This window comes from Pituophis catenifer, unplaced genomic scaffold (assembly GCF_029215685.1).
Source record: "Pituophis catenifer annectens isolate HBS135680 unplaced genomic scaffold, rPitCat1.0.hap2 SCAF_10, whole genome shotgun sequence".
Classification (NCBI taxonomy): domain Eukaryota; kingdom Metazoa; phylum Chordata; class Lepidosauria; order Squamata; family Colubridae; genus Pituophis; species Pituophis catenifer.
The window spans coordinates 17375283-17403100 of record NW_027256890.1 but is presented as its reverse complement, the minus strand read 5'-3'; the positions used below and the strand labels follow the sequence as shown (position 1 = coordinate 17403100).

The following is a 27818-nucleotide window of genomic DNA, read 5'->3' as shown; positions in this document are numbered from 1 at the left end:
AAGAAGAGCCCCCCCCCATTCGCTTCCATGCATCTGGAGCATCCTCCGAATTGGGCCGGGGGGGGGGGGGCTCCAGAAGGCTGAGATAGAGTGCGCCTGGCTGGGGCAGTTCCATTTTATCCAAGGCGCCCAGCAAAAAACACCAGGCGCTTTTCCTCCCTGCAAACCCCTCCTTAAAGCCGGCGAAGTGAAGACAAGAACCACCTTAGATTAAAATCAAATAATCTTTAATAAAAAATAAATTAGATTTTGGACAGGGGGAAAAAATGAAGGGGACGAACAGGTGGACAAAACTAATAGGCATACATTCAGCTTTATCATAGACATTTCTCTCCATATAAAATATATATATTTATATATATATAATCTGAACTCTGTAGGGACCATTGCTATGATCTTACTACTTAGGTTTTAAAAGCCACAAAGGGGAGGGGGGACCACTATAGGTCCAAGAAGGTACAAAAAATCCTCCCCCTCTTTAGCGTCTCATTTTCAGGGTGAGGATAACCAGATTTTCGGTCCAGCTGCTGCATTTTTTATATTGTAGCATATCAGACTGAAAAGGGAGTTTTAACTGCTTGGTTTCAGTTTAGAACAATTTATTAACAATTAGAACAATTAGCCAGCGGAACTGCTTGCCTCCAGAAATTGTGAATGCTCCAATATTGGAGGTTTTTAAGAAGAGATTGGACAACCATTTGTTTGAAGTGATGTAGGGTTTCCGGCCTAAGCAGGGGGTTGGACTAGAAGACCTCCGAGGTCCCTTCCAACTCAGTTATTTTATTCTATTCTAAATTTAAGGACTTGCTGGATTTAGCTGCACTGCAGGAAAAGGGCTGTTTCCATTCTAAAAAGACACAGAAAAGGAAGGGAGGGGAATATCCATCGTGGATGACGCAAACTTAACACAACATATCCTCTCTGTAACTTTTCCTTTGATAAACACTGTCATTTGTTTATGTCCTTTCTGGTTTGTGGGGAGGGGGTTTCTCCAAACTGGGCCACTTTAAGACTTGCAGACTTCAACTCCCAGAATTCCCCAGCCAGCCATGCTGAATTCTGGGAGTTGAAGTCCAGAAGTCTTAAAAGTGGCCAAGTTTGGGAACCCCTGGTTTAGAAAGCCAAAAAGCACTTTCCCCCTCCAAGGCAGCATGAAAAAGGCACTCTGAATCATTTCAAAACCCACCCACCCACTTTCTCCCACCCTGTCTTTTTATGCTGTTGTGGGAAGGAGGCTGCGGCGAAACCTGCCGAGAGTTTCTGCATCTGGAGCTGCAGATGTTTCTTCCCAGAGACTAAATTTTGCAAATTCAGGAAACAGTTCCTGGGATGGACCCTCGATCGGATCCCTTCTCAGTGTGTTTTCTTGTTCTATTTTTCCTGAATCTTTGTTTAAAAGAACTTTGGTGTGTTCCTGGAGGAAAAACATAACAGACCTCCGGTGTTGCCTCACGGGGTGCCCCTGTGGGAGAGAGCCCATGCCACGGGAGCTCTTCTGGCATGGGCCTTCCAGGGAGAAGGAAGGGTTGGCGAGGGGTTCCCGAAGCCTCCAATCCTCTGAAGCTTCATGGGCCACAGCCAAGGGGGATTTCCAAGGCCCATGAGCCAATCTGTGCTCCATTGCTCTGCACTCTTCCCTGCGGCTGGAGAGGAACCAGTGCAAAAGCTTGGCTGCTGCTGTGGGGCTGAAGTTATGCCCCCCAAAAGACTGGCTTCCTTATGGGAAATGTGCTGGGGGGGGGTCAGCCGTGGTCCGGGGTTCGAGTTCTCCTCCTGGGGCGAACCAACACTTTCTCAGGCTCGGGGCTCCCTTCCCAGCCTCCCCCTTCTCCGTCCTGTCCCCCGTTGGAGCAAGGGGGCAGGAGGCAGACCCCCTTGGCCTGAATCCACCGATGCTACCGGCTGGGGCCCTCCACGTGCCGCCTTTCCAAGTCGTGTGAGCAGGAAATGCAACAGGCAGCTTTGTAGTAGGAATACACGCACAGCCGAGCTTGCACGATCACCGCACAGTTGGGGTACTTGTCCCGGCAGGTCACGTCTGCCGGAGGGAAAAGGCAGAAAAAGAGGTGGGGGAGAGGCTTGAGGGCGCCCACTCCCCCAGTGGACAGGAGAACAATTCAAACACGGATCCTTTGGTTGGAGGAAAATAAAGGAGGCGGGGTCTCTTTCTCCCTTTCCCTCAATACCGACGCCCTGCCCTCTTTCTCTCCCCACTTTCCTTGGGGGAGGGAGGAGTGGGGGGATTGCAGGAGTCTTACCAAGCGAGGGAAGGCAGGGCTGGCTGTTGCAAGGGCGCTTGGTGGCCGGTTTGAGGTGGAGGGGGCAGCCGGCGCTCAAGGTTTTATTCTGTGTCAGACATTGGACTTCTCTTGCCTGGACCCCCCCCATGCAGGACCTGGAGCACTGCGGGGGCAAAAGGAAACATTGGGGGGGGGTCAAAGTCCCCTCCCCCCCGATTCTGCATCCTTCGTTGATTATTTGAGGATTGGAGTGATATTAACACAAATCAAAGCTTGGGGCCAGGGGTGAAATCTACTTACCTTCCCTACCGGTTTGGAAGTGCGCGCGCACCCCTCACCTAAGATTTTGAACCCTCTGTGCATGCACAAAGCCTCCTGCGCATGTGCAGAGGGTGAAAAACAGGTTACTTCCTAGTTAAAACCAGGAAGTAACGATGTCTGGGCGTGTGGGCGGAGCTTCATGCTGCCGCTGCTACCAGTTTGTGCGAACTGGTAGCATTTCACCCCTGCTTGGGGCTCCGTGAGGCTTTTCCTGAGCTGGGGAAAGCTGTCTGGGTGGAGAGGCATGGAAGAGGTTTTGTTTCTCCCCCCAAAAAAGCCTGTCCCCCCACTCACTGTGCTCCAGGCAGTGGAAAACCAGCGGGCCTCGCAGTCCGTCCCGACGCATGGCTGGAGAGCAGGGGGCTTCTCCAAGTGGGCGCACTCTGCGGCCTCGGTCACACTGAACTGCACCCCCTGTTTGCTGACACAGATGATGTCCCGTCTCTGGGTCCCATGGCCACACTCGACCGAGCACTGGGGAAAGAGGGCAGGGGTCACCAAGGGGGAGAAAAGAGTGGGGGTCCCCGGGGGCGGAGAAAAGCCCTGCCTGCAAAAATTCAATCATTCACAATAGAGCTGGAAGGGTCCTTGGAAGTCTTCTAGTCCAATCTCTTCTTAAAAACTTCTGGTGGCAAGCTGTTCCACTGGCTAGTTGTCCTCCCTGTCAGGAAATTTCTCCTTAATCCCAGCTTGCTTCTCTCCTTGCTTAGTTTCCATCCGTTGTTTCTCGTCTTGCCTTTTGGTGCTTTGGAGAATAAGTTGGAACGAACACCCCCCCCCCCCTCTTCTTTGTGGCAGCCCCTCAAATGCTGGGAGGCCGCTTTCATGTCCCCCAGCAACAGGGTTCCTGCTGTTTGGGGACCGAGAGAGGCTGGAAGAAGCCCAGGAAAACTCAGCCCGCCCTTACCGAGCTCCACGGGCCCTTGTACCACCGAGTCACCCGTTGGCACGGCCCTCCGTCACAAGCCCTCATATCGGCTGGCTTCGGAGTGGCGCAGTCCTCGTCCGCCTGTCCGTCAGCGTTGCTGGAGAGACAGACAACCGAACGGCGCTGGATGCCGGTGCCGCAGTCAGCTGAGCACTGAAAGAGAATGATAAGAATTTCATGCCTCACTTTCCGTCCGTTATTTCCTGAATTTTCCAGCAGCCGCAGGAATCAAGCAGAGACAAAGACGGAGAGAGCGGCATCGAAAGGGGTAAAAGGACGCAAATGTCCTCACCAGCTTCGGAAGGGTCTGGAAATCGGGGAGAAAAAGGAATCGAGGCTGCCCCAAAGTCCTTCTTACTGTGTTGCTCCAGTCGCTGTAAAACCAGCTCCGCACACAAGGGCCCATGTTGCAAGGCTCGCTGCTCTGGGGCCGGTGGTTGTCCGGACAGTCGGTCTCCCTCAAGAGCTCTCCGTGGTTACTGACACAACGCACGTGGCGGGTACGGTGGCCTGTGCCACAAAGGACCGAGCACTGGAACGGGGGTGGGGGGGAAGGAGCAGAAGGGCCAAAAGCCACGGCATTAAAAAGGGTGCAACCCCCAAATTCTGAAAGTTCTCGCATTTCTTGCGGCCAAAGGCAGAGCCCGGCGATCCATTTAATGTCCAGTTTGCACCGGAGTCGGGGAGAGAAACAGGGATGCAAAGACGTATTTAGAAACTGGGGTGGCAGGAAGGGCCACGCTGACCACGGGAGTGGAATCCTGCCCTTGAAAAATAAATACAGGTGGCCCTCAACTTGCAACCACAATGTATGTCGCTAAGTGAAAAAATTGTTAAGTGAGTTTTGTCCCAATTCACGACCTTTCTTGCCACGGTTGTTAAGTGAAGCACTGCAGCTGTTCAATTAGTCACACGGTTGTTGAGTGAATCCGTCTTCCCCAATGACTTTGCTTGTCAGAAGGTTGCTGGACACTTCGACCGTCATAACGGTCATAAGTGTGAAAAATGGTCCTAAATCCCTTTTTTCATTGCTGTTATAACTTCAAACGGTCACTAACGAACTGTTGTAAGTCGGGGATCCCCTGCAGAGATTTTCTCCTTGCTCTGGAGACGTTTCTCCCTGGGGAAACATGTGTGCCCTGCTCTGGGGCTCCCTCTCAAATGCCCAGGACTGAGGCTGGGCACAGCAAACCCCACGGCACCCTCCTCCCTCCTTCCCTCCCTCCTCCCTCCCTCTCTTCCTCTCTTCCTCCCTCCCTCCCTCCCTCCCTCCCTCCCTCCCTCCCTCGGCTGCCTCACCGAGCTCCAGTTGGACTGGACCTGCCAGTGGCTGCAGAAGTGCACTTGGCAATCCTGGGTGGCGTCCGGCTTCTCCAGGTGGCCGCAGCGCTGAGGGTGCACCATGGTGGTGCGGTTGGCGTAGATCTGCCGGCAAAGGACCTGGCGGTGCTGGGTTCCGGGCCCACAGGACGTGCTGCAGGCTGACCACGCACCGGCATCCCAGCTGAAACGGACAAGGAGAGAGGAACAAAATGGGGGCTTGCAAAATACCAGAATCACGATTGCCAGTGTCCCGCAGGCATTTCGAAAACGATTTATATTTAATAATCTGGTTCCCTTGGGCACCCAAGCGTGTTAAGCAGCAGGGAAAACGATTCAGGACAAAATGCTTTCCACCCCCCTGGGAACAGATTCCCTGGCTCACAAATTGCAGCCAGGCTGTAATCCGCTTTGTGCTAAAGGATAAAATCTCCGCAGGGACGTGAAAACATTTCCAGATCCCCAGAGGCTGATCCTCTGTTGGCTGCAAAGCTAGACCCCACCGTTGTGCTCAAAAGACCCTGACTCAGATTGTCACCAATCCAAAACACTCGGCAGATCTCTCGGCCGAGACCCCCCTGCCACTGGGCCCACTGGAGGGCGAGGAAGACGCCCCCTCGGCACCCCCAATCTCTCGTGCTGGGCTCAGCCAGGGGAGAAGGCGAGGTGTGGGGAGGGGGCTGAGTCAGTGGTGAAAACTGAACCGGTTCGCTGGCTGTGCACTGTGCACCAAACATGCACTGCATGCACACATGCAGTGCCCACCATGCACCAAATGCAAGATGCACACGCAGTGCACGCCAAAAGGAGGCACGGGGTAAGTAGAACAGCACGCGGGGAGAGGGTGTGGTCAGCTGTGGTGCGCGATCTTGGGAGCCTTTTCTTTACTTTTAAAAGCATTTTTTATTACTTATTTGGGCGAATAGGTTGTAAAAAAAACGCTTTTAAAAGTAAAAAAAGGCTCCCAAGATCGCGTGCCACAGCTGTGATCATCGGAGCCTTTTTTTTTTTTTACTTTTTTAAAGCATTTTTATTACCGGTTCCGGAGCTTTAGCTGATTATCGGAACTTTTTTTTTTTTTAACATATTTTATTACCGGTTCGGCGAACCAGTAGCCCTTTTTACTACCGCTTCGGGCAAACTGGACCGAACTGGGAGCATTTTACCCCTGGACTGAGTCGTCCTTAAGGGTCCAGAGGGAAGGAGTGGCGGCTTACAAGGCCGGGCAGGGTTCCGTATTGCAGATCTCTTCCTGCACAAGCGGTTTGGGGATCTGGTAGCATTTTTCTTCCCCGACTTCCTCCTGGGAAGCGCGAGAGACACAGCGGTAGACGGACTGCCAGAAACCTGAAAGGAAAGGAAAACCGTCCAGGGCTGCAAACCGTCCCATGGAGGGAAGTATTGAGGGTGGGTGGGTGGTCAGGGGTCTCAAAAACACTCAAAGCAAAAATTTGGGGGTCTCTGCAGCTCCTTGTCTCTCCACATGGTTGACACAAGTACAGCAAGTTCTATTTTTGCCCTGACTTTGGGACAGGCTAATCTTAAATTAAATGCACCATGGAAAATCCAGCCAAGACCATAGACTGTCCCCATAGTGTTCTCCTCCTCCTCTCTTCATCACCGGGTTATTCTCCAAAAGAGACCCCCCCCGCGGCTCAGAGCAAAAGGAAAACCTCCTTGCTCAGCAGCAGTCTACCTCCCTAGGAACTGGCAGAAAGGGCAGTGGCTTCTTCGCCCTTCCCGACTCACCTTTCCCGCAGGAGGCGGAGCACTCCGTGTTGCCGAACCGCCTCCAGGCAAAGTCCTGGCCGGGTTCAGAGGGGTGCCGGACAGGGGGTGGGGGAGGCGGCAGGGGTGGGACCCGGGCGCTGCGCTGCAGAGTCTCCAGGCTCCTCCGTGATTGGCTGGCTGGGGCAGGAGGGGGAGGAGCCTCACGGGGGCTGCCCCACGAGCCAGAGGGAGGGGGCAGCTGGGCTGAAACAGGGCTCCGTCTGGGGGCCGAAAGCAGCTGGCGTGGCCTAGCAGCTGGAGGCTCCACCGCAGCCGAAGCGCCTGGAAAGGGAGAGGAGGTTTCATTAGAGTGGCTTACGACCACAATGGGGCCCAACATTTCTGTTGCTAAGCAAGAGAGCTAAGTGAGTTTCGCCTCACTTTACGAACTTTCTCGCCACGGTTGTTAAGCGAATCACCATGTTAGTAACATGGTTGTTAAGTGAATCTGACTTTCCCCCTGTTTCTCAGAAGGTCGCAAAACCCTGGAACACCGCAGTCGTCATAAACACCAGTCAGTTGCCAAGGCTCTGAATTTCGATCACGTGACCATGGGGAGGCTGCACTGGTCGTAAGTGTGAAAAGTCACTTTTTCAGTGCCGTGGTCACTAAACGAACAGTTGTAAGTTGGGGACTATCTGTGTTAAGTTCCAACCTCTGACCTTCCCCTTGAAGAATTGCAGAGCTGGAGGGAGCTGGAGGGGGTGGGCAAACTTGAACTCGGACCCGAAAAGCCCAAAAAAAACCTGCTCACCAAACCCCTCCTGAGGCCGCCGGGCGTTGCGGTGGGAATCCTCCGGCTGAGCCAGCAAGAACTGGTACGACACGCCGGGGTTGTCTTGCTGGAAGATCATCTGCAGGAGTGGGGGGGTGGCACCTAATCACCCCGTCCTCTCCTCTCTGCCCGCTTTCCGCCCAGAAAGTCCTGGTGCCACACAAACAAACCCTCCAGCAGCCAGGCCATCCGGAGCGCCCCCCCCCTACTCACATACAATTCTACGGGCTTGGTGGTGGGTCCGTCAGCCGTCAGGAGCTCCCCCTCCTCCCGGTCACTGTAGACGAAGACGGTGCCGGCTGCCTCGTAGCGCCCGGGAGGATTCACCGCCCAGTTTCCGTTGATGATCGATTTGCCGTTCTGGGTACGGAGGGCTGGGAGGGGGAAGGAGGCAGCTCGTGTCATTCCACGCCCAGCCCCGCTGACCCCAGACCCTCCTTCTGGCCAAGCCAGCCGGGCAATGCCAGGAGCCCCCATCTCAGAGGCTGGGCAGAGATCGCGCCACGCGTGGCCTCAAGACAAAGTCTGGGAACCATCCGGTGTAAGCGGACAGCATCCTCCGTCTTGCTCCTACCCAGATAGTTGGGGCTACGGGACATTTCCCGGACTTGGATCTGGGTGGCTCCCGCTGGGATCTGCAGGATGCGGTGGTAGCCGATGGGGACGTTGGTCTCGCTGTAGTTGCCCGACACCAGTTTGCAGGCGGTCTGGTCTCCTCCGCACACACCACACTTGTCCAGGGTGCGATTCGATCCCAGGATCCCGTCACAGCCAGGGGTCTGCAAATGAACGGGGAGGGAGGAATGGGGTGGGGGCCAGAAATAGATCCCTCTGAGGATCTCTAGTCCAGGGGGATCCCTCACCTCCCTCCCCAAAATGCCCTTCTGAGAAGTGCCCTCTGGAGATACAGATTAACAGAGCCAGAATGGGATCTTGCAGGTCATCTAGTCCAACCCCGTGCCCGGCTGGCATTGCTCTGCAAGCGGGACCCTCGCCTTTCTTCCCTGGAAGCCGAGCGACTCACGAGGCACTGCCCGGCCACACAGATGTCCTGGGACGAAGCCTCGCAGGGAGTGCCGTCCTGCACTTTCTCCGTGTGACGGACGTAAAAACGGTAGCCGAGGGGACGGCAGTTCAGCTCACAGCGCTGGGAGCCCCACACTAGGAAATGCCCAGGAAGATGGGAATCAGGATCTTACACACACACACACACACACACACACACAAACTCTCTCTCAATCCCTTGGTTGGGAAATATTCAATAGCAATCAAGGCCATTCCCAGCACTCGCCAGCAGAGGGCGCCAGCACCACAGCTACATTATCAGCCCTGAGATCTGGACAAGGAGGGGGGGCCCTATAAGGGGAGAGGGGGACCCAGGGCCCTTTGATGATTGTGGACTACAACTCCCAGAATTCCCGAGACAGCCAGGCTCAGAAATTCTGGGAGCTGAAGCCCTCAAGTCATCAAAGGACCATGGTCCCCCACTCCTGCTTTAAAGGGTGCGGGTGGGGAATGTGTTCCTGCATAAGCTTAAGGTCCTATGTAAGATTTCGTCTCTAGCCCCCACCGCCCGCCCGCCCCACTCCCAGGGGGGAGAGAGAGAAAACCCATCTTGGGCCCTTCCTGGGATGCAGCACCTAAACTAAAGCTCCAAAACAGTACAGAGAGAGATGTCTTGTGGAACTCACTGCCACCAGAAGCCAGAATAAGCAATGGAGGGAAGAGGAAGGCCACCTTCTGCATCTGAGCCTCCATTCCCCAGCCCAGTGGTCAGAGACAGGATGGAGAAGGTATCTGGATAAGTACTCACCGTCCGTGAAGGGCTCCCACTGGTAAAAGCGGCCCATGAACTCCTGGTTGTTGTAAGCAGCGCACTGGACAGCTCGGGGGTCCGGACGGTCCAGAGGACACGGCTGCGGAAGAGGAAGGAAGCCGAGAGCAGGTTGAAGTTGCCACGCACGGCTTCTTCTGCCATGCTTAGCCGGCAAATTTCCCTCCTCTGGGCGTGGTTGCAAGTGTCCCACCTACCCCTGAAGTGGGGAACACCCCCCCCGGTCACCCCAACAGTCCCGTCAGGTGTAAAGAGGTCCCGGCTGGGAAGGGACAGTGGCTGACGCCCATTTAAAAAGGACTTTTGTGCATTTGGCTTTGACGTATTGCCAGGAACTGGAACAAAATATTTTTCCAAGCTATTGACACCCGGCCTTCGGAATTTGGCATTGTGGGTCTGTTGTGCAAACATGGAAACCCTGTTGTTGTTCAGAACACTGGACACTCGGGAGATTCGTCACCCGAAGGAACAGGGAAGTGTGGTCAAGGACGGGTCAGCTGTCCACTCCAAAGGCCCGGTGACCTTTCACCCCTCCTGCAACACCAAAAGCTGGCCAAGAGAATCCTGGAAGAGCAGCCGCTTCCCACGAGGTGCACAGAAGCGTGCAATGAAAGAATGTACATTCTTCTGCTTCCGTTTCAATTTATTTATGGTTCACCAAGCAAAGAAACCTCCCTGTTCTCCAGCTGGCTGTATCTCCTCCCAGGGTGGAGCCCTGGAGAATTTGGAAAGAACCCCCCCCCCAACCTCATGCCACTAGTCCTCAGGGCCACGCTTTCAGTGGAGAGATTTCAACTTCTTACTTTTCTTTTTATTATTATCTTTGCTTGTTGGACGTGGCTGGGAAGGTTGTAAATGGCACTTATGAGACCCTCCCCAGTCATAAATGCATTCCAGTGGCAAGTAGCCAATGGGGAAGCATGAGAGTCTGGCATAAGTCTTACAAGTGCCGTTGTAATCTCAAATGGTCACTAAATGAGTGGATGGCTGTAAATTGAGGTCTCCCTGCGTCCTGTTCCTGAAAAACTATCACAGCTCCGTTCCCACAAAGCTTTTCTAGAGACAGACCGAGGCTGTGCACCATGGGCACCTGGGGCTCACCTGTTGCCTGCAGGCTCTGAACTGCCTGCTCTCGCCCTCGCAGTGGAAGGTCTCGGTGCCGGGGGCGTAGAGGTTCCACTGGGGGGGCTCCGCCTGGGGTCTCTGCCCCCCAGCGTGCAAGGGGACAGGGCTGCCTCGATGGAGCAGCCAGATGTCGGGCTCGGTGGGGCCACGAAGCCCAGGCTGGTCCAGAAAGAGGTGGTGTGAGGGTTGGGGGCCACGGCCACCCCTCCGAGGTTGGTGCTGCCTCTGGTTCCGAGCACGGGCCCGGCTGGGGGGAAGGTGGGGGTCCAGGCTGAGTCGGGGGGGTTGTCGAGGCGGGCGCCCCGGTGTGGCCGGTGGGTTGGGCCCTCTTCCGGGTCCTTTGTCTTGGTTCTTGGGGACTTGGGGGGCCTGGCGCAGGTCTTTTTGAGGGTTTGGTGGGGGGTTGCCAGGGGGAGAGGGTCTTTGAGAAGAGGAGCCCCCGGCAGGAGCCGAAGCCCCCTCCTCTGCCACGCTGCTCCCACTGGCATGAGACGCAGAGGCAGAGTCTTCTTGGGGTCCTGGGGGCGCCCCGGGGATGTTGTCTAGGGGCTCCTCTGCAGGGACAGAGGGGGGGCCCTGCTGGGGAGGGCTGCTGGGGGCTGCTGAGTCCCCTTCCCAAGAAGGTCTACTGTTCAACCCCATGGCTGTCCTGGGGTCCTCGGGGAAGACAGCTCCTGCCAGGCCCTCCAGGCGTTCTGCTCCAGGCTGAATGCTGCCTGAGGTCCAAGGCTTTTCGTCCGAGGTGGGGGCTGATTTGGGCTGCTCCTTTTTGGCTGCAGGAAGGAGAGATGAGGGTGCGGCGGAGGGCAGGGTCTCCCCAGTCTTCTCTCCGTGGTGCCGTTTAAAACGGGGGGTGCCCTCTTCGGCCGGCTCTTTGTGGAGAGGCAAGGCGAAGGGCACCCTGCCGTAACCATATTTGCCAGGCTTGATGGTCTCTCGAACTCGGGACCTGGAATGCACAACGTTGGGCAAGATGACAATGTTGGAACAGAAGGCTGGGTGGGGGGGGGCACCCCATTTCCCCTGGAGGTTCCTCCAAAAAGCTAAGTCAGACGTGGGTGAGAAAAGTTTGGGAGATGATTTGGGGGGTGTAGGGAGTGGAACCTCTTTCTCAAGTGACCAGAGGTGAGGGAAACCCCTCCCTGATTGTTGACACACACACACACTCCCAAAATTGGTCCCGACACTCACATCCAGGCTGCCTGGGAGTCCGGTATCGGAGACGCTGGCCAGGTGAGTGGACTGCCGTCAGGCCAGCTTCTTAGAGGCTCCTCTTCCTGGTTCGAGCCCCCCTCACGGCCCCCCTGTCTCGCCGGCTTATACAATGGGATTACTCTCTGGGCAGGGGTCCTGGAGCCCCCAGCTGTAGACGGCCTTTGAGGCCTGGGCTGGCTGGGGAATCCTTCACGGCCAAGGGGGGTTCCCCAAGATCGCGTGGCCTCGAAGAAGGGGTTGGAGTCCCTCGGAGGTTCAGAGTGGGAGGCGGGCAGGGCTCCGTCCGCAGCTGCCCCGGCCTCCTGACGGACATGGCGGTTGGTGGAGCCGTGAGGGTTTCCCCCGTAGACGGACGAGGCTGACCAAGAGTTCCTGTCCGAGCGCAGAGGGGAAGTCGGCCAGCGTCCGGACGGGCGAGGCGTCCGTTCCCCAAAGCGGGGCCTCTGCTGCTGCTGCTGAGGGACTGCTGGTCGTGGGGCCCCATCCGTCCTCCCAGCCCAGGGGTCCCGCTGATAAGGGGACTGGCAGCTCCGGGTCCGTTCCAAGACCCCCCGGCCGCAGGGCTGCGAGCAAGAGGACCACGATCCCCAGCTGCCCCAAACGCCGGGTGCCCTGCTTCCCACCGCCTCTTCCCCGGAAGTCTGCCGAGGAGTCCTTGGGGCAACCTGTGGGAAAGACAAAGATCCGCAGGAATTTGGCCACCCCGGCTCAGCCTTGCCCCTCCGTGCGAAAAACACTGCAAAGCTCAGCAACTTCCCCGTTTTACTCTTTCAGCCTCTTTTTATCCGTTGATAGAATATGAATTTCACCGAGTTGCAGCCTACGCATAAAGTAACTCTTATCCAGAAACATGGAAGTTAAGAATGGAACTCCCAGGTTCAAAGGCAGTCTACCCTTCCACTTTGCGACATGAGTATTTTCTTCTTCATCATATACACAAAAACGCCACAGTGGAGGAATTCCACGCATGGGATTTTGCATGGCGAGTTTTTGCGAAAGAACACCATTTCTGCTCAGCCGCCTTTTGCAAGGTGCAGCACCCCCCCCCTTACTGAGCCTTGAGGGCTAGAAACTTAGGACTTTTTAAACCCAGGGGCTTAATCGGATCATTGAAAGCTTGCAACCGTTCGCTCTGCCTTTCCAGCCGTTTTCCCTCTCTCCCTTCCAAGCAAGCGTCCTAACAAGGGGGCCTGGGTACCCCTTTCCCCTCCTCCATTCTCCTTCCCCTCCTCCTCCTGCTTCTCCCCTCCGAGGTGTCCAGGAGGCTTCCCAGCTGGTGGCCTTTGGGTCAGCAGCCGGTTCCTGGAGGGCTGGTGATGTCAGAGGCTCACCAAGAAGAGGAGAGGAACATTTTTCAGCCATAAAAGGAAACAATTAATAAAACGAAGGTGATTTTGCTAAGCAGTCCAGCCAGGGAAAGTTTTGGGTTGATGGCAGTAAATACAAAAAGTGCCATTGCTTCAATGGGGTGCCAGGCAATTCTTTTTAATTCTTCTTATTCCTCCCTTCCTTTCCTTCCCATTCACATCTCCCTCCTTTTCTCTCTCTCTCTCTCTCTCTCTTTCTTTCCTTTCTTTCTCTCACTCTTTTTCTTTTCCTTCCTTCCTTGCCTTCCACAGGTCTTCAATTTGCCACCCCTGACCAAAAGTCAGGGTTTTTTTTCCAGCAGGAGGAATGTAGAGCCAGACAGGGCCTATATAGAGATTTTCTTCCCAGTGAGGATTTTAAGGGTGCTGCTACCTGTAAGAAGGCAGTGAATCTTTTCATTCTGCTGGCTTCCAATGCAGGAAATTCCACCTTCCCCTTATGAATTGTTGTTGGGTTTCAACTGCATAAGGCCAGACTTGCTTGTACCGTTTAGCTGCCTGATATGAGTGATGTGTTTTAAAAAGAAAACCCTCTTTAAAAGAGGAAAGGTGAGAGTCAGAATCAGAGGATACTTAGAATATCCTGTACACCGGGGTGGGGAAAAAAAAAAGAATATTTCTTGGCCCTTTAAAAGATACAGTTAATCCAGAGGATAAAGCCCGAATTGCAAACTCCTTGGTGGCTGCCAAAATTTGTCATCTTCTCAGTCCAATAAACTCTGAGGCATAAAAAGGTATGCAGAGAAGTAAAACGGAAAAATGCAGAGAAGTAAAACGGAAGGGGAAAACTTTTAAATAAACCTCAAGACCTTTTCCGTACTCTAACCCCTCCTTTTTAATCCCTAAACCATCACTAATCAAAACCCCCCTATTTATTTTCACCAAATATGTTATGGAGCTAATGCAAACAGTCCCTGTTTAGCCACTGCTTCATTTTGCGACCGTTCGCAGTTAGGACGGTGCCGAAAAAACAACTTCGCATCCTCACTTTTAAACTTTCCGAGGTCTGCAAAGTAAAGCTGGAGTTGGGTTTTTTTCTGGAACGCTGACAGGAGTAAGATCAAAGATGCGCCTTCACTTAGCAACCATTCTGCTTAATGACGGAGTTGTTCGTCCCCCCATTGTTGTCGCTAAACAAGGATGGCCTGTCCCATGTTTTGTGTCATGACCCTGAGCAGTTCTTGCCTGCGAGAATTTGATTGCGGAGGGGGAACTTTGGAGCGGGCCAAATTTTTGAGCTATGGACGGCAAATTTATTTCTTCAAGTTTCTAGTCCTCAAGCACAGATATTAGACATAAGTGACCACCAGAGGCTTCTACCAGCACTTTCAGGCGAGAAAAAAGATTTCTTCGTTCCTTTGCAAAGGAGTTTCAGGGCTGGTGTATGAAATCAAGAGAGGCCACAGGGAACCCCCTTTTGATGGAGCCCAAACGAGGGGACGCCTCCCGGTATGGACAACACGGGGCAGGCGGTGCTTCCTCCCTGGGAAAACGCACCTCCCAAGGTCCCTCCGGGCTTCTCCGCCAGCGGATGAGTAAGCCTCTTGGCCAACCATGACTCACCTTCTTGGAGGCCAGGCTTAGCGCCACCAGAGAGAACGTCAGCAAGAAGCCAGCCAAGCAAAACCTAGAAAGAAAAACAGAGACGGATTGGATGCTTCAAGGCTGCTGCTGCTGCTGCTGCTGGAAGCCGTCAGATTTTGGGGGGAAAGGCAGCTGTGCCAGGTGAAGAACTTGGTGGCCAAACTGTACGCAACACGGCCGCATCCCTAGGCCTGCAGGATGCTCCAGGAGCAAAGCATGATGGGAATATCTCTGCCGAGGCACTTTTTCCCCAGCAACTGCTTTGCTGAAACAGATTCTCTTGGGCTTCCTGCTGGGTTTCAGTCCATCTTGAGGAGGGGTCTCCAAATGTGGCTCCTTTAAGACGGGTGGACTTCAACTCCCAGCGTGGCTGGCTGGGGAATTCTGGGAGTTGAAGTCCACCCGTCTTAAGGTTACGAAGCGTGGAGACCCTTCATTTTGAGGGTGACAAGCAGGCGTCTGTTCATAGCCCAGGAAGCACACACACACACACACAGTGTGTACATATGCATACAAAGACACAGCATCAACCTGTGGGGTGGATAGTAACGCCAGCAGAGTCTTCAACACCGACGTGTCAAAATTGCCACCAAATATGGCAGGTACTTGTCATCCCAAGACCCCACACCTTGGAATGAAACCTAGACCCCTCCCTTTTTTTCTTCACCTTTCTTTCCAAGGGGGGATGGGATGGGATGGGAGCAATTCTGGGACTTTGGCCACTGGCCAGGTTAAGTAACCCCCCCCCCACAAACACCCCTCTAAGCTGTGGCCTTTATGGTCATTGTACATCACGTATACAACAAAATTGGTTTGGGATCAATTGGGATCTCTACCTGTCGTGCCAGAGACGGAGGTGGTTACCTGAACTTTCCAGTTAGACGAAGTACAGAAAATCCAATTTCTGTTTTTAGCGATGGAAAAGTTGTGAGATGAACTGACCGTGTTTTACAATGCATCCATCAAAGCCAATTTATTTTTCCATCCCTCTTAATTTCCCCTAGAGATGCGAAATCTCTCAACCAGGGAAAGTGAAGGGCTACAAAGCAAGCTTCTAGTCCTCATGAGGGCAATAAGTTCACATGTGAAGAATAGGAGGTTCAACAGTTTTGAGAGCCACCCAGACTCCCCCCAAACCCACCTTCGGCACCCCGAATATTCTCCCCAGCCTTACCTCCCAATGCGGCTTTGGCCCGCTGCTCCCATCGCCTCTCTGGCTGTGCCTTGGCGTGGAAAGGGGGAGGCGGCCTCCTTGCATTAAGGTTTGCCCAGCCCGCCCATCTCTTCTAGGGGTGGGGAGGGGACCCCCCCTTTCAGGAACCACCTTTCAATCTCCTACAAGAGCAATAAAGCTGAAGGAGTAAAAAGAGATAGCAGAGCTATATGTCAATATCCGGAACCTGTAAAATGCTTTAAATATTGACTTACAGATTCTGCCAAAAGGGAAGGAGGGGTGGGGGTGGGGGGAATTTGGCCAATGGATTGGGAGTGTGTGTGTGTGTGGGGGGGGTGTCTTTCTCTTAAAGCTTTTAAACTTTTCTTCAACTTTCAACCTTGCGCTGACCTTCCGAAAGGAAAGAATCGTGACTCACCCGGAGATAGGAGGAAGCGAAGAGGAAATTAAGAAATTTCTCAAAGAACCCAGAACTGCCTGGGGGGCTCCACTCTGCAAGGAAAACCCCAGACCCCCAATCTGGGGCCCTCCTTCAAGTGACACCCACCCCCCATTGAATGTCCTCCTGCAGAAAGTTGGTCAATTCCTCACTCTCCTTCCCTTGAAATCGGTCCGTAATCCCCGGCTCATGGCTGGCGGCTTTTGCCCAGTTCCCACCCGGCTGCCCTTTGTGCAAACTTCGAGCCTGCCCACCCCTCAGGCTGGGGAATTAAACCTGCCATAATTTGTTTGTACAAGCCAGATTCATAAATGGCCCTGTATGAACGGGCACTGAGCGACCCTTCAAATGCAGGAGAGTGAACTTTCCTTCCACCCTTAAAAAAAAAAAAAGTCAGTGCCACACGCACACAGAGCAACCAGTTTCTAGTTTTTCTTTCAGTTCTCCACTCTCTTCCTTTTCTTCCCCACCAGAGTCATAAAATATAACCCTGCAGTTCGGCAGTTTGGAGGGTCTGCGGTGGCCGGAGCCGAAGGGAGCAGTCCGGAGACCTCGCCAGCGTTGCCATGGCCGCCCGACTGCAAAGTTTGGTCTCCCAGGCCTTTGTTTGTCCAGACCGCTTTCTAATCTGTCCGGCGGTATTTTTATCCCGCTGGGAACCATGCAGAGTTTTCTTACGTTGCCCAGGATCGGATGTCCAGGCCAAATATACCAGCCACATTCCTGGTTTCTCTTTCCAGCAACGGCCCAGACCAGAGCGGGAGGCTGCCTTCCAAAGGGCGCCCTTGCTTGGAGGTGTGTGGGAAAGGGGTCCTGAGATGACCCTCAGGCCCAGACCCTTTTCTGCCACCTCCCTGGTGCCCCACTGCTCACCCCACACAGGAACCCCTCACAGTCCACCGCCCGGATCCTGACTGACAGGTGCAGTCAGTGGGGAGGTTTTTTCCTCCCAGAATTTACAAGAGAATTAGGGGTGCAGGGAGAGGGAAACCCCCAAAGTATTGGCCTCTGTGTAGCCAATTCCAGGGAACGCAGCACCACAAGGCCAATATTTTGACACACACACACACACCGATCCAGAAACGCACTGCAGAACGGATTGGATCTGGGGAAACGACAGGACCTGAAGCAACCGAGGTGGCTGACCCTGGAAAAGCAATTAAGGAAGGGGGGAAAAAATGGAGAAATGAAAGTTCTGACTGGAGAGGAAATCATTGCAAAGCGATTGTGTAAAAAAGGTAAAAATGAAGGGATGAGAGCATCTCTCGCTCTCTCTTTTTTTTTCCCCCCCAGGGCTTTTCCAAAAGGAAGCGAGAGCCACTCCTGGCTGAAGGATCCAAACCAAGAGGATGGAGGATGGATGCAGAGCCATCTTCGCCCATCTTCGAGAGACAGACAGCCTGCATTCGCAGGACCAAGTCTGCCTTGGTTTGCTCGAGTAAAAGAAATGCCCACTATTTCTTTTCCTTGGTCCTCATCATCAGGGTTGGCTCTTGCGAGGCAGCCGATGGGCCGCCCAGGCAGGGGACCCCACAAGTCAGGAAGGCTCCTGAGCATCTGGGAGCAGCTGGGCAGGGAGTCCAGGCAGGGGAAGCCCACCATTCAGGGCAGGGAGTGACCAGCCGAGCCCTGGACCAAAGCGGCAAGCCAAGGCTCAGTCTCTGCCTCTCCAACCTGGCGACCCACACGCGGCAGGGCTTGGGCCCCTCTTTTTGCTTCCATCCACATGTGTTTCCTCTTACAAGCCGCCAACACAACACAACACAACTCGGATTCCGTCCGCTGCGGTTGGAATTGCTGGCGAAGCAGTAGCAACCGCAAAACGGGAGGGCAGCTTCTGAGAACGCGCAGAGCGCCCGGGCGCCGCTCCAGGGGAGAGAGAGAGGGGGCTTCTCTTGCTGCTAAAAGTCAAAACAAACAACCGGCGGGTTGCAAACACAACTGCTGGCCTGGAGGCTTGTTGGTGGCTGAGCATCTCCCTCCCTCCCTCCCTTCTTGGCTCCGCTAATTACAGTAACATTCCCCTCCTCTTACTTCATTCTTAGCCAGAGGGGGAGGAGGATGATGATAAAAATGATTTAGCCTCCCTCGGCTTGGCGGGCGGTTTGGAAAGGCCGCAAGAAAAGGCCGCGCTCGCTCGGCTGGGAAAGCGAGCGGAGACCAAAGGAAGCGGCAACCGCCAAGGTTGCGCTCTCGGCCGGCGCAATTCCCTCTCCGGCCGGGCCAGTGAGCCAAGCTACCTCGCCTGAACCAGCGCCACCCTCCGCTCCCGGGCGATGGGGAGGGGAGGGGAGGGGGGGTTCTGGCGAGGCGGCCAAGGCGAGTCTCCAGGCCGAGGTGCCAGCGCTCTTCCTCGCACGCACCGGCTGGCCCAGGAGGACGCCTGACCTGCAAAGCCTGCCTTTGGTGGAGCCTCCAGCCGGCCGGCTTTGGCCAACCTGGAGGAGCAGAGCAGGGTCAGGCCTGCCGGGGACTTGGGGAGGAAGGAGGAGGGAAAGCTAAGCACGTCCTGGAGAAAGTCACCCGGAGGCCAGGCAGGAGATGCCAGCAGTTTCTTCAGCCACTGGGGCATCCCTCAAAGCGCCGCAGGGAAGACTGGCAGGATTCGAATCTGCCTCCTAACCACTGTTTCTCAGTCGGAATCAGAACAGAGCTGGAAGGGACCTTGGAGGTCTTGTAGTCCAACCCCCTGCTCAGGCAGGAGATCCTATAATTAAGACAAACGACTGTCCAGTCTCTTCTGAAAAGCCTCCAGTGATGGAGCACTCACAAATTCTGGTGGCCAGCTGTTCCACTGGTTAATTGTCCTCACTGCTCGGAAGTTTCTCCTTAATTCCTGGTTGCTTCTCTCTTTGATTAGTTTCCAAGGGATTCGTTCCTCAACCCTGGCAGTATTAAGATGGGTGGACTTCAACTCCCAGAATTCCCTAGCCAGCCTTGATGGCTTGAAAATAACGCAATGAAGTAAGAGGCGGCGTTGCTGGCTGGGGAATTCTGGGAGTTGAAGTCCACCCATTTTGCCGCTGCCAAAATTGAGAAACGATGGCTTAAAACTTCAGTCCTCCCCAACAGCCCCTGTTGAACAACTAAAGCTCTGGGCCGTTGCGACTCCGCCTTATAATCGTGCCTTTATTAGGGTTGTATCCTAATTTAATTTTCCTGACAGAACAATCAACTTCCCTCCTGAGGTTGTGGAGGTTTTCAAGAAGGGCTTAGAGCTTCCTGTTTCAGCAGGGGTTGGACTAGAAGACCTCCCAGGTCCCTTCCACATTCTGTTATTCTGTTAATATTTTGTCTTGTATATTGTATTGTGCACATACCTACACACACACACACACACAATATGCTGATGCTTCATTTAAATTAATATTTGTACATCAGTGATTGGATGACCTCTGTATGCCATAAACTAAATAAGCCTGGATAGCTCAGCAGACTAATGCATTGTAATTTAACTCCAGCTGTCTGCAATTAGTAAGTTCGAATCTCACCAGGCTCAAGGTTGACTCAGCCTTCCATCCTTTCTAAGGTAGGTAAATTGAGGACCCAGTTTGTGGGGGCAATAAGCTGACTTTGTATGAATATACAAAAGTATGAAGGCTATTGCTGAGCACATTGTAAGCCGCCCTGAGTCTCCGGAGAAGGGCGGCATATAAATCAAATTTTTTAAAAAATAAAATAAATAACAACCAATCCATCTGCAAAGACCCTCGCTTAAGTCTCTAAATACTCCACACTGGAGAGAACAACTAAAATAAACTGAAGGAAGGGGTTAGGGTTGAAAGGAGACAGATCTAAGCTCGAAAGGCTGATTTATCGCGAAAGCCTTTTTTTAGAAACTCATCAAACTAAGCTGCCTAACAAGACGGGAGAAGAATGTGGCTGCGTGAAATCAAGTTACAACAAAGTTGGTTTTGCAGAGGATGGGTTGCTGGCTGGATTTGCCTTGGGAAGGGGAGAGGAGGGGTGGAGGGGATGACACAGGCTGAAGAGCAATCCTCCTCGCCTTCAAATGGAAAAGAAAGAAAGAAAGAAAAACACAGTTTTAGCACACTTTGTAGAAGGAAAAACAAACTCCTAGTCCACCTGGCTTACAAGTCCTGGCAACACGCAGGGGGAGCAGAAGTTGGAAAGGATCCCCTGAGGAATCCGGCTTTGGCCACTGGAATGTGCTGGCCTGGGTAATCTGTGCAAATGCAGCCCCGATTGTACTCCGGCCACCGGTGGGGATGGAAGGACAGAGCCTCCTGGACTGTCCACCCAGCTCCGGAGAAAGATGGGGAGGCCTACAGGACCTTCTCTGGCCAGTCGGCCAACTCCGACATCCTGGAGAGTTTCTGGAAGTCCACTTGTGACCCTTTGCCAAGTTCAGCAGTTGCTGGATCCAGAACTGGATTCTCCATCCTGACCAGCTGTGGCTTTCCAGGATTTAGGGAGGGACCTTCCCCGAGGCCAAGGATCAAACGGAACCCCAGCAATGTTCCCCAGAAAAAAACCCCAAAACAGTCCAGTCATGGTTCACGATCACCAGGAGTGGAGGAGCCTTCCTCCTCCTCCTCCTCCTCCTCCTCCTCCTCCTCCTCCTCCTCCTCCTCCTCCTCCTCCTCCTCTCCTTCTTCTTGTCCTCCTCTTCCTCCTTCTCCCTCCCCCCACAGCCCCTTCCCCATTTAGCTTGGACGAGAGAGAGGGGGTGGGGAGAGAAGCTGACATTGCAACAGAAAACAGACAATCTGCAGATTTGGGGGCTGCATTACGGCGGGGACCTCTTGCCTCCACCCACCCCACACTCTGCTCTGCACTCCCACCCACCCACCTCCCTTTTAAAACTGCACCCCTCCACACTTGTACAGCTTCTTTGCACAAGGAAGAGAAAGACACACAGACACACACAGACAGAGATTTCAGCAAAACCCTGAAGCTTTGGAAGACGTGACAAGAAAGCCTCGTCTGTAGTTAAGCGTTTGGGGGGGGGGGCATGCAGGCTTTATGTAAGAACCTCCTGTGGGTTGGGCATTAAAAATCTCCCCCACTCCAAAATTTCGGGCTCATTTTCAAAGGAACTAGATTTTTTTGGAGGTTTCCCGGCTGTTTTCCAGCAAGGCTGTTTGCAACCTCTCAGTGGGAAGTGGGGGAGGGTCAAGGCAGCCCCCGCCCCCCAGGACTGAAAAAGAGCCCCAGCCCCACATTCTTAACCTGGCCCGGCCTCTGCAGCTGCGGTCCAAGGGATCTGGATGCTCTGGGCGGCTGCGGGTCGTGCTTCTCGCTCGTCCAGGGAAGCCCTCCGAGGCCGGACGAGAGCTGGCAGGACATCCACGCTCTCCTGGAAGGGGGGGGGGGGTGTCAATCAGGAGATGCCGGCTCAGCTGACCTCCCCACGAAAGAAGCCCACCGCCCGTCACCCCGGCAGAGGAAGCAAGCGAAGGCAGCAGCGTCACCTCCAGGAATGTGACCCTCCCCTCTGGAGGTGGGGGGGAGAACTGTGGCCCCTCACCCCTCCACCTTTGAAGGAGGAGGAACTTTACCATTCCGCCACTTTGGAACCAGGCCAAGCTTGGCACCCCTTGTGCTTCATCCCATCCTCTGGCAACCCCACAAGGTTACTCCCGCCTTCCTGCTCCCTGGGATGACAGCTCCCATCATCCCCAGCACTAACACCAAAATGGCATTCCAAAGCATCAAAAGGATGCCAAGGGGAAGATTGGCTTTAACCCCCCCACCCCGGGGCAGCTTCTGAGAGAACACCTGAAAAGCAGAGATTACCTCTGGGGGTGGGGCACCCTAAGGCCTTCCCCCCCCCACTACTTAGAAAGCTCTCCAGAGAGACGGGGGGAGGGGGGCTGCAAGAAAACCTTTTGCAAGGAACAGGCTGGCCTAAGGAAAGGAAGACACGCGTCCTCTTTCGCACAGGACTCCCCCACTCTGGACATGAACAGAGCCCCCCACCCAACAGCACATTGCTTAGCGGTGAAGCAATCCGGAGCCGTGCACGGAAAAAAGCCTCCTGCCTCCCCAGAGCAAAGCGGAATGGGGAGGGCCCAGCGAAGACACCCTGCAGCCTCCCAGCAACGGTGACCCCTCTGCTTCTCTGAGGGAAGCCTCGGCCCCCTGCAAAATGCCGTGGGGTGGGGGTGGGGGCACAAAACGTACTCTTAACAGCTGCAGGAGGGAGGGAAAAGGAAGGGAGCATTCTTTGCTGGCGCACATGGAGACCAAAACAACACCGCCAAAAGATCGCCAAAAGATGAGTAATTGATCGTCCCGCATAAACACAGCCACAAAATTTGGGTCAGAATCGCCCGTTTGATGGGCCGGCCTGCAGCTGCAAGATTTCAGCCCAGAGACAAGCGTGGGAATGAGAGCAGCCCTTGGCCTGGCCGCCCAGGGAGATTCGGACAGGCGTCTAGGTGGCCACACAGGAACTTCCTCCCCGTCTCTTTTTGGAGGGGACGCAGGTGAAGACAAACAAGTCCCCCCCCTTCCTTTCAAAGTGGCTCCTTCCAGTCTGGGCTCCCACTTCTAAATCAGCCCCCCCCCCTCAAAGGATTCATCCCAAGCACCTGTGGCTATTTAGGGAAGGGAAGAGGCGGGAGACAAAACTTTTGGTTCCAGCGGGGCATCCGTTCTTCTTTTGGCCCCCAGCTCTCAGGATCCTGTTGAAAAAATGAACTACACCCCCCCCCCAGTGCAGGAACTGTGGGATTGTGCCAAATCCATGTATTAACCCCCACACACATTAAGCTCCCCCTCCCTTCCCCATGCAAGCAAAGCCCCAAGCAGTGACATTGATTAATAGGGAATTTGAGTTCCTGAATTCCTCTCCCCCATCAGAGGAAGCTAAAAATTTTCCCTCCACCAAAGAATAACCTGGAAATCACAGCAAATAAAAATTACACTGGCCGGGCACGATGGGAGCTGCAGTCTCGGGCCTTTTTAGGATGCCCGATTGGCAAAGCTGGTGCAGATTGTAAAATCAGAGAGCTACACAACTCTGAATATATGTAGACACAAGAGAGGGAGGGAGGGAGGGAGGGATTCACACCTTCTACGAAACAAAGCCATTTGATTTATGGTCAGACTTATTTTGGACCCCAGGAGGAACTTCCTTCGTTTAATGGAAAAAACTTTTTTTTCACACAACTCCTGTTGTTTTTGGCTATTTGTGCGTTTACCATGGCTGTGCTGTAGGCGAGTCCTTGCCACCACATCTCCACAACAAAACTGAACAAAAAAACGGGAACTGGAAAGTAGCAAAATAGCTTCAGGGCTAGGAGAGACCCACAACCCACAGGGAACTGCACTGGTTGGGGGGGGGGGGAGAAGTTGCAATGTAACCCTCCCCAAAATTTGGGGCTGCCAAGAGAAAGGCCCTCACTCCCAGGTCAAAAGTTCTTCTCAAGCCTCCCTGTTTTCAGCTGCCTCTTTCCAAAGTTAAACTTTCTGAAGCCAGAAACTTTTAGCTTTTCACCCAGTTCTTCCACCCAGCACTTCTGGCCATGTTTAAAGCGTTTTAAAGGTTAGAAAAGAGTTGAGATTTCATTTCTTGCCTCCCCTCCCCTCCCTTCTGCACAAGCAAATCCTTTCCAGGGAAAGGGAACAACAGCAAAACTCCCTTGTCAGAAGCAGTCTACCTGAAAAGGACCAGGCAAAGCACCTTGACCATGTACACTCCTGGGTTTGGTGGTGGTGGTGGGGGGGAGAGGAATAATAAACCCCTTTGGAAGGCTGGAGAGAGGGAGAGAAGACCCTCCCCACCCCACCCAGACTAAACCAGCAGCGCTGGCATTTTCCAACCCTGGGAGCATCTCCCCCTCCCTTCCTATCACATTACAGGGCCTGAAAAGGAGCCGCAAAGACCAACTCACACCTTAACCACACACACACACACACACTCTCTGCGGAGAGGGGCCTTCAGGGAGGCAGCGGTGTGGCTGTGTTGGGTGGGTGGGTGAATCCGTGTCCCGGGCTCCCCAGCCCAGCAAAAAAAAAAGCCAACCCGAAATTATCGAAGTCCTTCCTCCTCTCCCGGGTGGTCCGTGGCCAGGCGCCTTCCAAGCCAGGGCGAAAGAAAGAATGGCCCATTGATGCTCGTCCAAAGGATGGGCTCCGCGAAACGCCCCCCCCCCCGCCAGAGCCTCGCGGAATGTCAGGAGGGGGGCCTGCTCCTCCAACCCCCCCGCCCCCCCTTCTCTTTAACCAAGTTTTTTTTTTTTTTGCTTCTTCTTGCAAGACCCGATAAAGATGAGGGAGGGAGGGAGGGAGGCAGGGAGGCGCCAGGTGAAAGCCGGGCCCGCTGGAAATTTCCGTGGGAGCCCAGGGGGGCTGGCAGGATGCGGGGGGGGGCTCAAAACCACAGGATGGGCAGAATATTCTGCTCTAAAAACTTCCAAGGTATTTAAAAAAAAAACCCACCACCATCAGGACAAATTGGAGAGACCCCGAAGCGGAGTAGGACAGAGGCCGGGTCAAGGCTGCCAAGGCTGCTTCTGAGCATCTGCAGAGTGCCGCCCGGGAGGGAGCTGCTCACCTGTGCTTAGGCTTCGTGGCGGGGGCCGAGCAGCAGCGGCCAAGCGGATCAGCCGATGTCTGGCGAGAGAAGAATGGCGGGGAAGTCGGGTCCGGCGGGGTCCGGACCCCCATCGCGGCTTGGCTCAGACGGGGCGGACGGGGAGCGGGGCAAGGGACCCTCCCCGGAGCGCTCCTTCAGCTGGGCTTTGTAGCCCAAAGGCCAAGCGAGCCCCCTCCCCTCCCCTCCCCTCCCCGGCCCGAGCCCCGTACCTGCCATCTCAGGTGCCCGGAGGGGAGACGGTCCTTCCCGCCGGAGCCGACGTTCTCCCGGGCTGGCCGCGCTGCAGCGCTTCCCTCCCGCCGGCCTCGGCCTGGCTCGCCCCCGCCTCCTTTCAGGCCTCGCGACGCCCCCCCCCCCCGACGCCCCTCCCCCTCGGGCTGCTCCTGGCCCGCCCCTCCCCGCCCCTCAGGCGCGGGGGGGGCAGAGAGAGCGCGGAAGGAGACCCTTCCTCCTCCACGTGGACCTCCCCCCCCTTGCGCGATCCGCAGAGGTCTTGGTCGGCTGCCGCTTCCCATCCAGAGCCGGCAAGTGGGCAGCGGAGACCCCCCCAGGAAGGCGCCTCCGAGTCCCGGAGCAGTCCCGGGAAGGCGGACCGCTTGCTAGAGGCCCAGCGGCAGCAGCCCTGGGGGGGAAGGTCCTGCGTAGGAGCCCCTCCGGCAGCGCTCGCTCTCCTTCCCCCCCCCCCAGAAAACCCCTTCCCGTGCGGGGCAGACGCCCAACGAACCCGGCGGCTCGTGGGGAGGGGGCTCTGCCGGGCTGAGGGTCCTGAGCGAAGGGGCCCAATCGGCCCTTCGGGAAAAGCGGTTGCGGCTGCAAGAAGGGCTGGGCGGAAGAGCTCTCTCCCGCTCAGCATCCTAGTCAGGGAGCCGCCTGGGGCAGGCGCAGTCTACCTGAAACGAAGGAAGGCTTCCCTGGCCTGTTCCAGGGCTGGTCAGAGGCCCCAAATGCTGGGCTCTGTGAGGCTGTGTGTGTGTCAGAATCTCTTCCCTTTTGACCCTCAAATGCAACAACCAGCCACTCATAAGACTCAGCTCCGACCTTCTCCCAGATTCCCTGGCCTTGTCCCGCAGGTGACCTTTGGATCAAGGGGTCCTTGTCTCTGTCCTGCCTCGAAAACCCAGAGGGTGGAAAAGCAGCTTTCTTAAACTCTCAGCGCTCTGGAGACTTGCAGGCTGCGGTTCCTTGGCTTCCCCCTCACACAAGGCGGCCCCATCCGTTCCCTGCCTTCTCCCCACCAGGAAAATGGAAAGGACGGGGGTGCCTCTTCCTCATCGGCCAAGGAACCCAGGTGGAAGAAGGGAAGTCAGGGGCCGGACCGCTCTGCCTTCTGCAGGGTCCCAGAGTGGAGCCCAGTGCTCAAAAGCAGCATTCACAGAGCTCCAGAAAAATTTGGGCAACCCCCCCCCACTCCCTCCTCAAAATTTCAAATATTCCCAGCCCTATTTCTCCTCTGGATTGCAGGGCCCAAAGTGCAGGAGGGCAGGGAAGATCCAACACCTGTGGACACCTGAGGCCAGCTTTCTTTTGGCGGGGGGAGGGGGCATCCGATTACCAGAAGGATAAATATTTTAAGGGGATACTTAAGGGTGGGGGAGGGGTTTGAATGTTCCTTGGTCTTGCGCCCGCAGTTCCTCTCCTTCGCCCTCCTGCACCACAATTCCATGTTTTGGGAGCCCAGCTGAGTTTTGGCAATGCAGACCCGTACTTGTGGGCAGGGAGGGATGAGGGGTGGATAAGCTTTGGGGTTGCTGGTGACCCACACACGGCCGCATAATTGCAAGGTTAAAAAAAACCCCAGAACCTCAGGGGCCTGTCAGAGAAGTCGGGGCCCAAAGGAACAGGTGGCTGAGAAGGGAGGGAAGGACGGAGGGAGGCCGAGCAAAACACATTTTCTCTATTCTGGAAGTTGAATAATAATAATAATAATAATAATATTTAGGAATACCTGGAGATCAAATTCAAAAGGACAGAAACACCTGGATGAGAGAAGAGAGGATGAGCTGGCAGACGGAGGCAGCCTCTCGTTCTGCCCAAAGTTGGCATGTGATCCATTTTAGCAGATTGGACATCTTGCCAAGTTTTGATCACCATTCTAGCTTCCTCAAGGCACAAAGTTGGCCAAAACCCCCAATGAATTCCTGACTGGTGTCTCATTCTCTCGAAGGACCTGGTATAAGCGGAAGGCCGTTTCTGCCAGAAATCCAGAACGAGACGCTTTGGCCTCAGGGCAGAGTGGGGATGGGGAGGTCATCTGCACGCACCCACAAGCCCTTCCCTCTCGCTTCAAGACCTGGCACGAAAAGAGCCCGGCGCCAGCAAAGCCCAGAAAATCCCCTTCCCTCGGGATTGGTGACTCACGCCATCTCTATTTCCTTCGGATGGGAAGTCAGAAATGGGCTAAGATTAGGCTCCGGGGCACAAAGAGTATCGGTGGGTGGCATTCGCGCCAATTAAAGGCACCCCTTTATCTGACAGCTGGCTTGCCCCTTTGGGAGCCTGGAGCCGCTCCTGAACCCGTTCTGTCATCCGGGGAAAAGGAGCAGCACTTTGCATGCGCTCTGGGTCAGAGTTTGGGATGCCAAGCACCTTGTGAGGCTGACCAACCTCCAGCCCTTTGCAGCCTCGGCTGCGTGGGGGTGCCAGGGACTGATCCACACCCACCTGCCTGCCAAACAGGTGCTCGGCCCCAATCCCTCCCACTGCCGGAGCAGATGCCCTGGGCTCCATCTGCCTGGCTTCCTGCCATCTCCTTATTTTGAGACCAGACCCAGAGCTGACTCGTAAATGTTTTTGCAACTTATTTGAGCTGGTTGCTTAGTTGGGTTTATTTTTGTCTGCTTTGTTTCTTAGCTAAAAAAAAAAGGGAAAGGAAAGCCGTGACTTTTCTCGTACGAGGTTCTATTTTTGGTGCATTTATTGCAGTAGGTGGTGGGGCATTGGGGGGGGGGGACATGACACAGGGTGGCCTCACGATCCCCAAATTCAGGAAGGATCCTGCTTCCGATCTGCTTGTTTGCTGGATCCCCAAAACTGGGCCCAAAAAGATCCCAAATTCAGGTGCAGAAAATAGATCAGATTTCTAGGGGAAAAGTTCAACTCTCTTGTTCTAAAACTAGGTGTTTTTTTTTTCCAAGGGGGGAAAAAAAAGACCTCCTCTGTG

At 54.7% G+C, this 27818-nt stretch overlaps 1 protein-coding gene and 1 long non-coding RNA gene across 3 annotated transcripts; both read right to left on the bottom strand.

Annotated features, from left to right (window-relative positions):
- Window positions 1–260: 260 nt before the first annotated feature.
- On the bottom strand, window positions 261–15702 carry ADAMTSL4 (ADAMTS like 4). Of its 2 annotated transcripts, XM_070951157.1 has the most exons (17): window positions 15654–15702; window positions 14459–14522; window positions 11505–12193; window positions 10290–11262; window positions 9168–9270; window positions 8379–8515; window positions 7929–8133; window positions 7568–7728; window positions 7334–7433; window positions 6559–6861; window positions 6027–6156; window positions 4789–4993; window positions 3848–4021; window positions 3469–3642; window positions 2856–3035; window positions 2259–2403; window positions 261–2038 (listed from the first exon to the last, which is right to left on the bottom strand). In XM_070951157.1, exons 1-17 carry the CDS (start codon window positions 15683–15685, stop codon window positions 1896–1898), a joined length of 3918 nt encoding a protein of 1305 aa, XP_070807258.1. In that variant the 5' UTR covers window positions 15686–15702; the 3' UTR covers window positions 261–1895. The 2 variants fall into 2 exon arrangements, with proteins under 2 accessions (XP_070807258.1, XP_070807259.1); XM_070951158.1 differs by lacking the exons at window positions 3848–4021; window positions 14459–14522; window positions 15654–15702 and having other exon boundaries at window positions 11505–11585.
- A 33-nt stretch (window positions 15703–15735) lies between these two features.
- Window positions 15736–24919, bottom strand: LOC139322184 (uncharacterized). The gene is made up of 4 exons (XR_011600830.1): window positions 24868–24919; window positions 24617–24675; window positions 21286–21412; window positions 15736–15831 (listed from the first exon to the last, which is right to left on the bottom strand). It is a non-coding gene; the product is annotated as an uncharacterized lncRNA (long non-coding RNA).
- Window positions 24920–27818: the final 2899 nt, after the last annotated feature.

Bases quoted from the DNA above. Each gene is read 5' to 3' on its own strand.
- ADAMTSL4 (XM_070951157.1), bottom strand. From the start codon at position 15,685: ATGGGAGCAGCGGGCCAAAGCCGCATTGGGAG. The intron at 9,271-10,289 runs GTGAGCCCCAGG...CCTCTTCCGCAG, and splicing joins TCAGAGCCTGCAGGCAACAG to CCGTGTCCTCTGGACCGTCC. The intron at 8,134-8,378 runs GTGAGTCGCTCG...GTTCATTTGCAG, and splicing joins GTGTGGCCGGGCAGTGCCTC to ACCCCTGGCTGTGACGGGAT.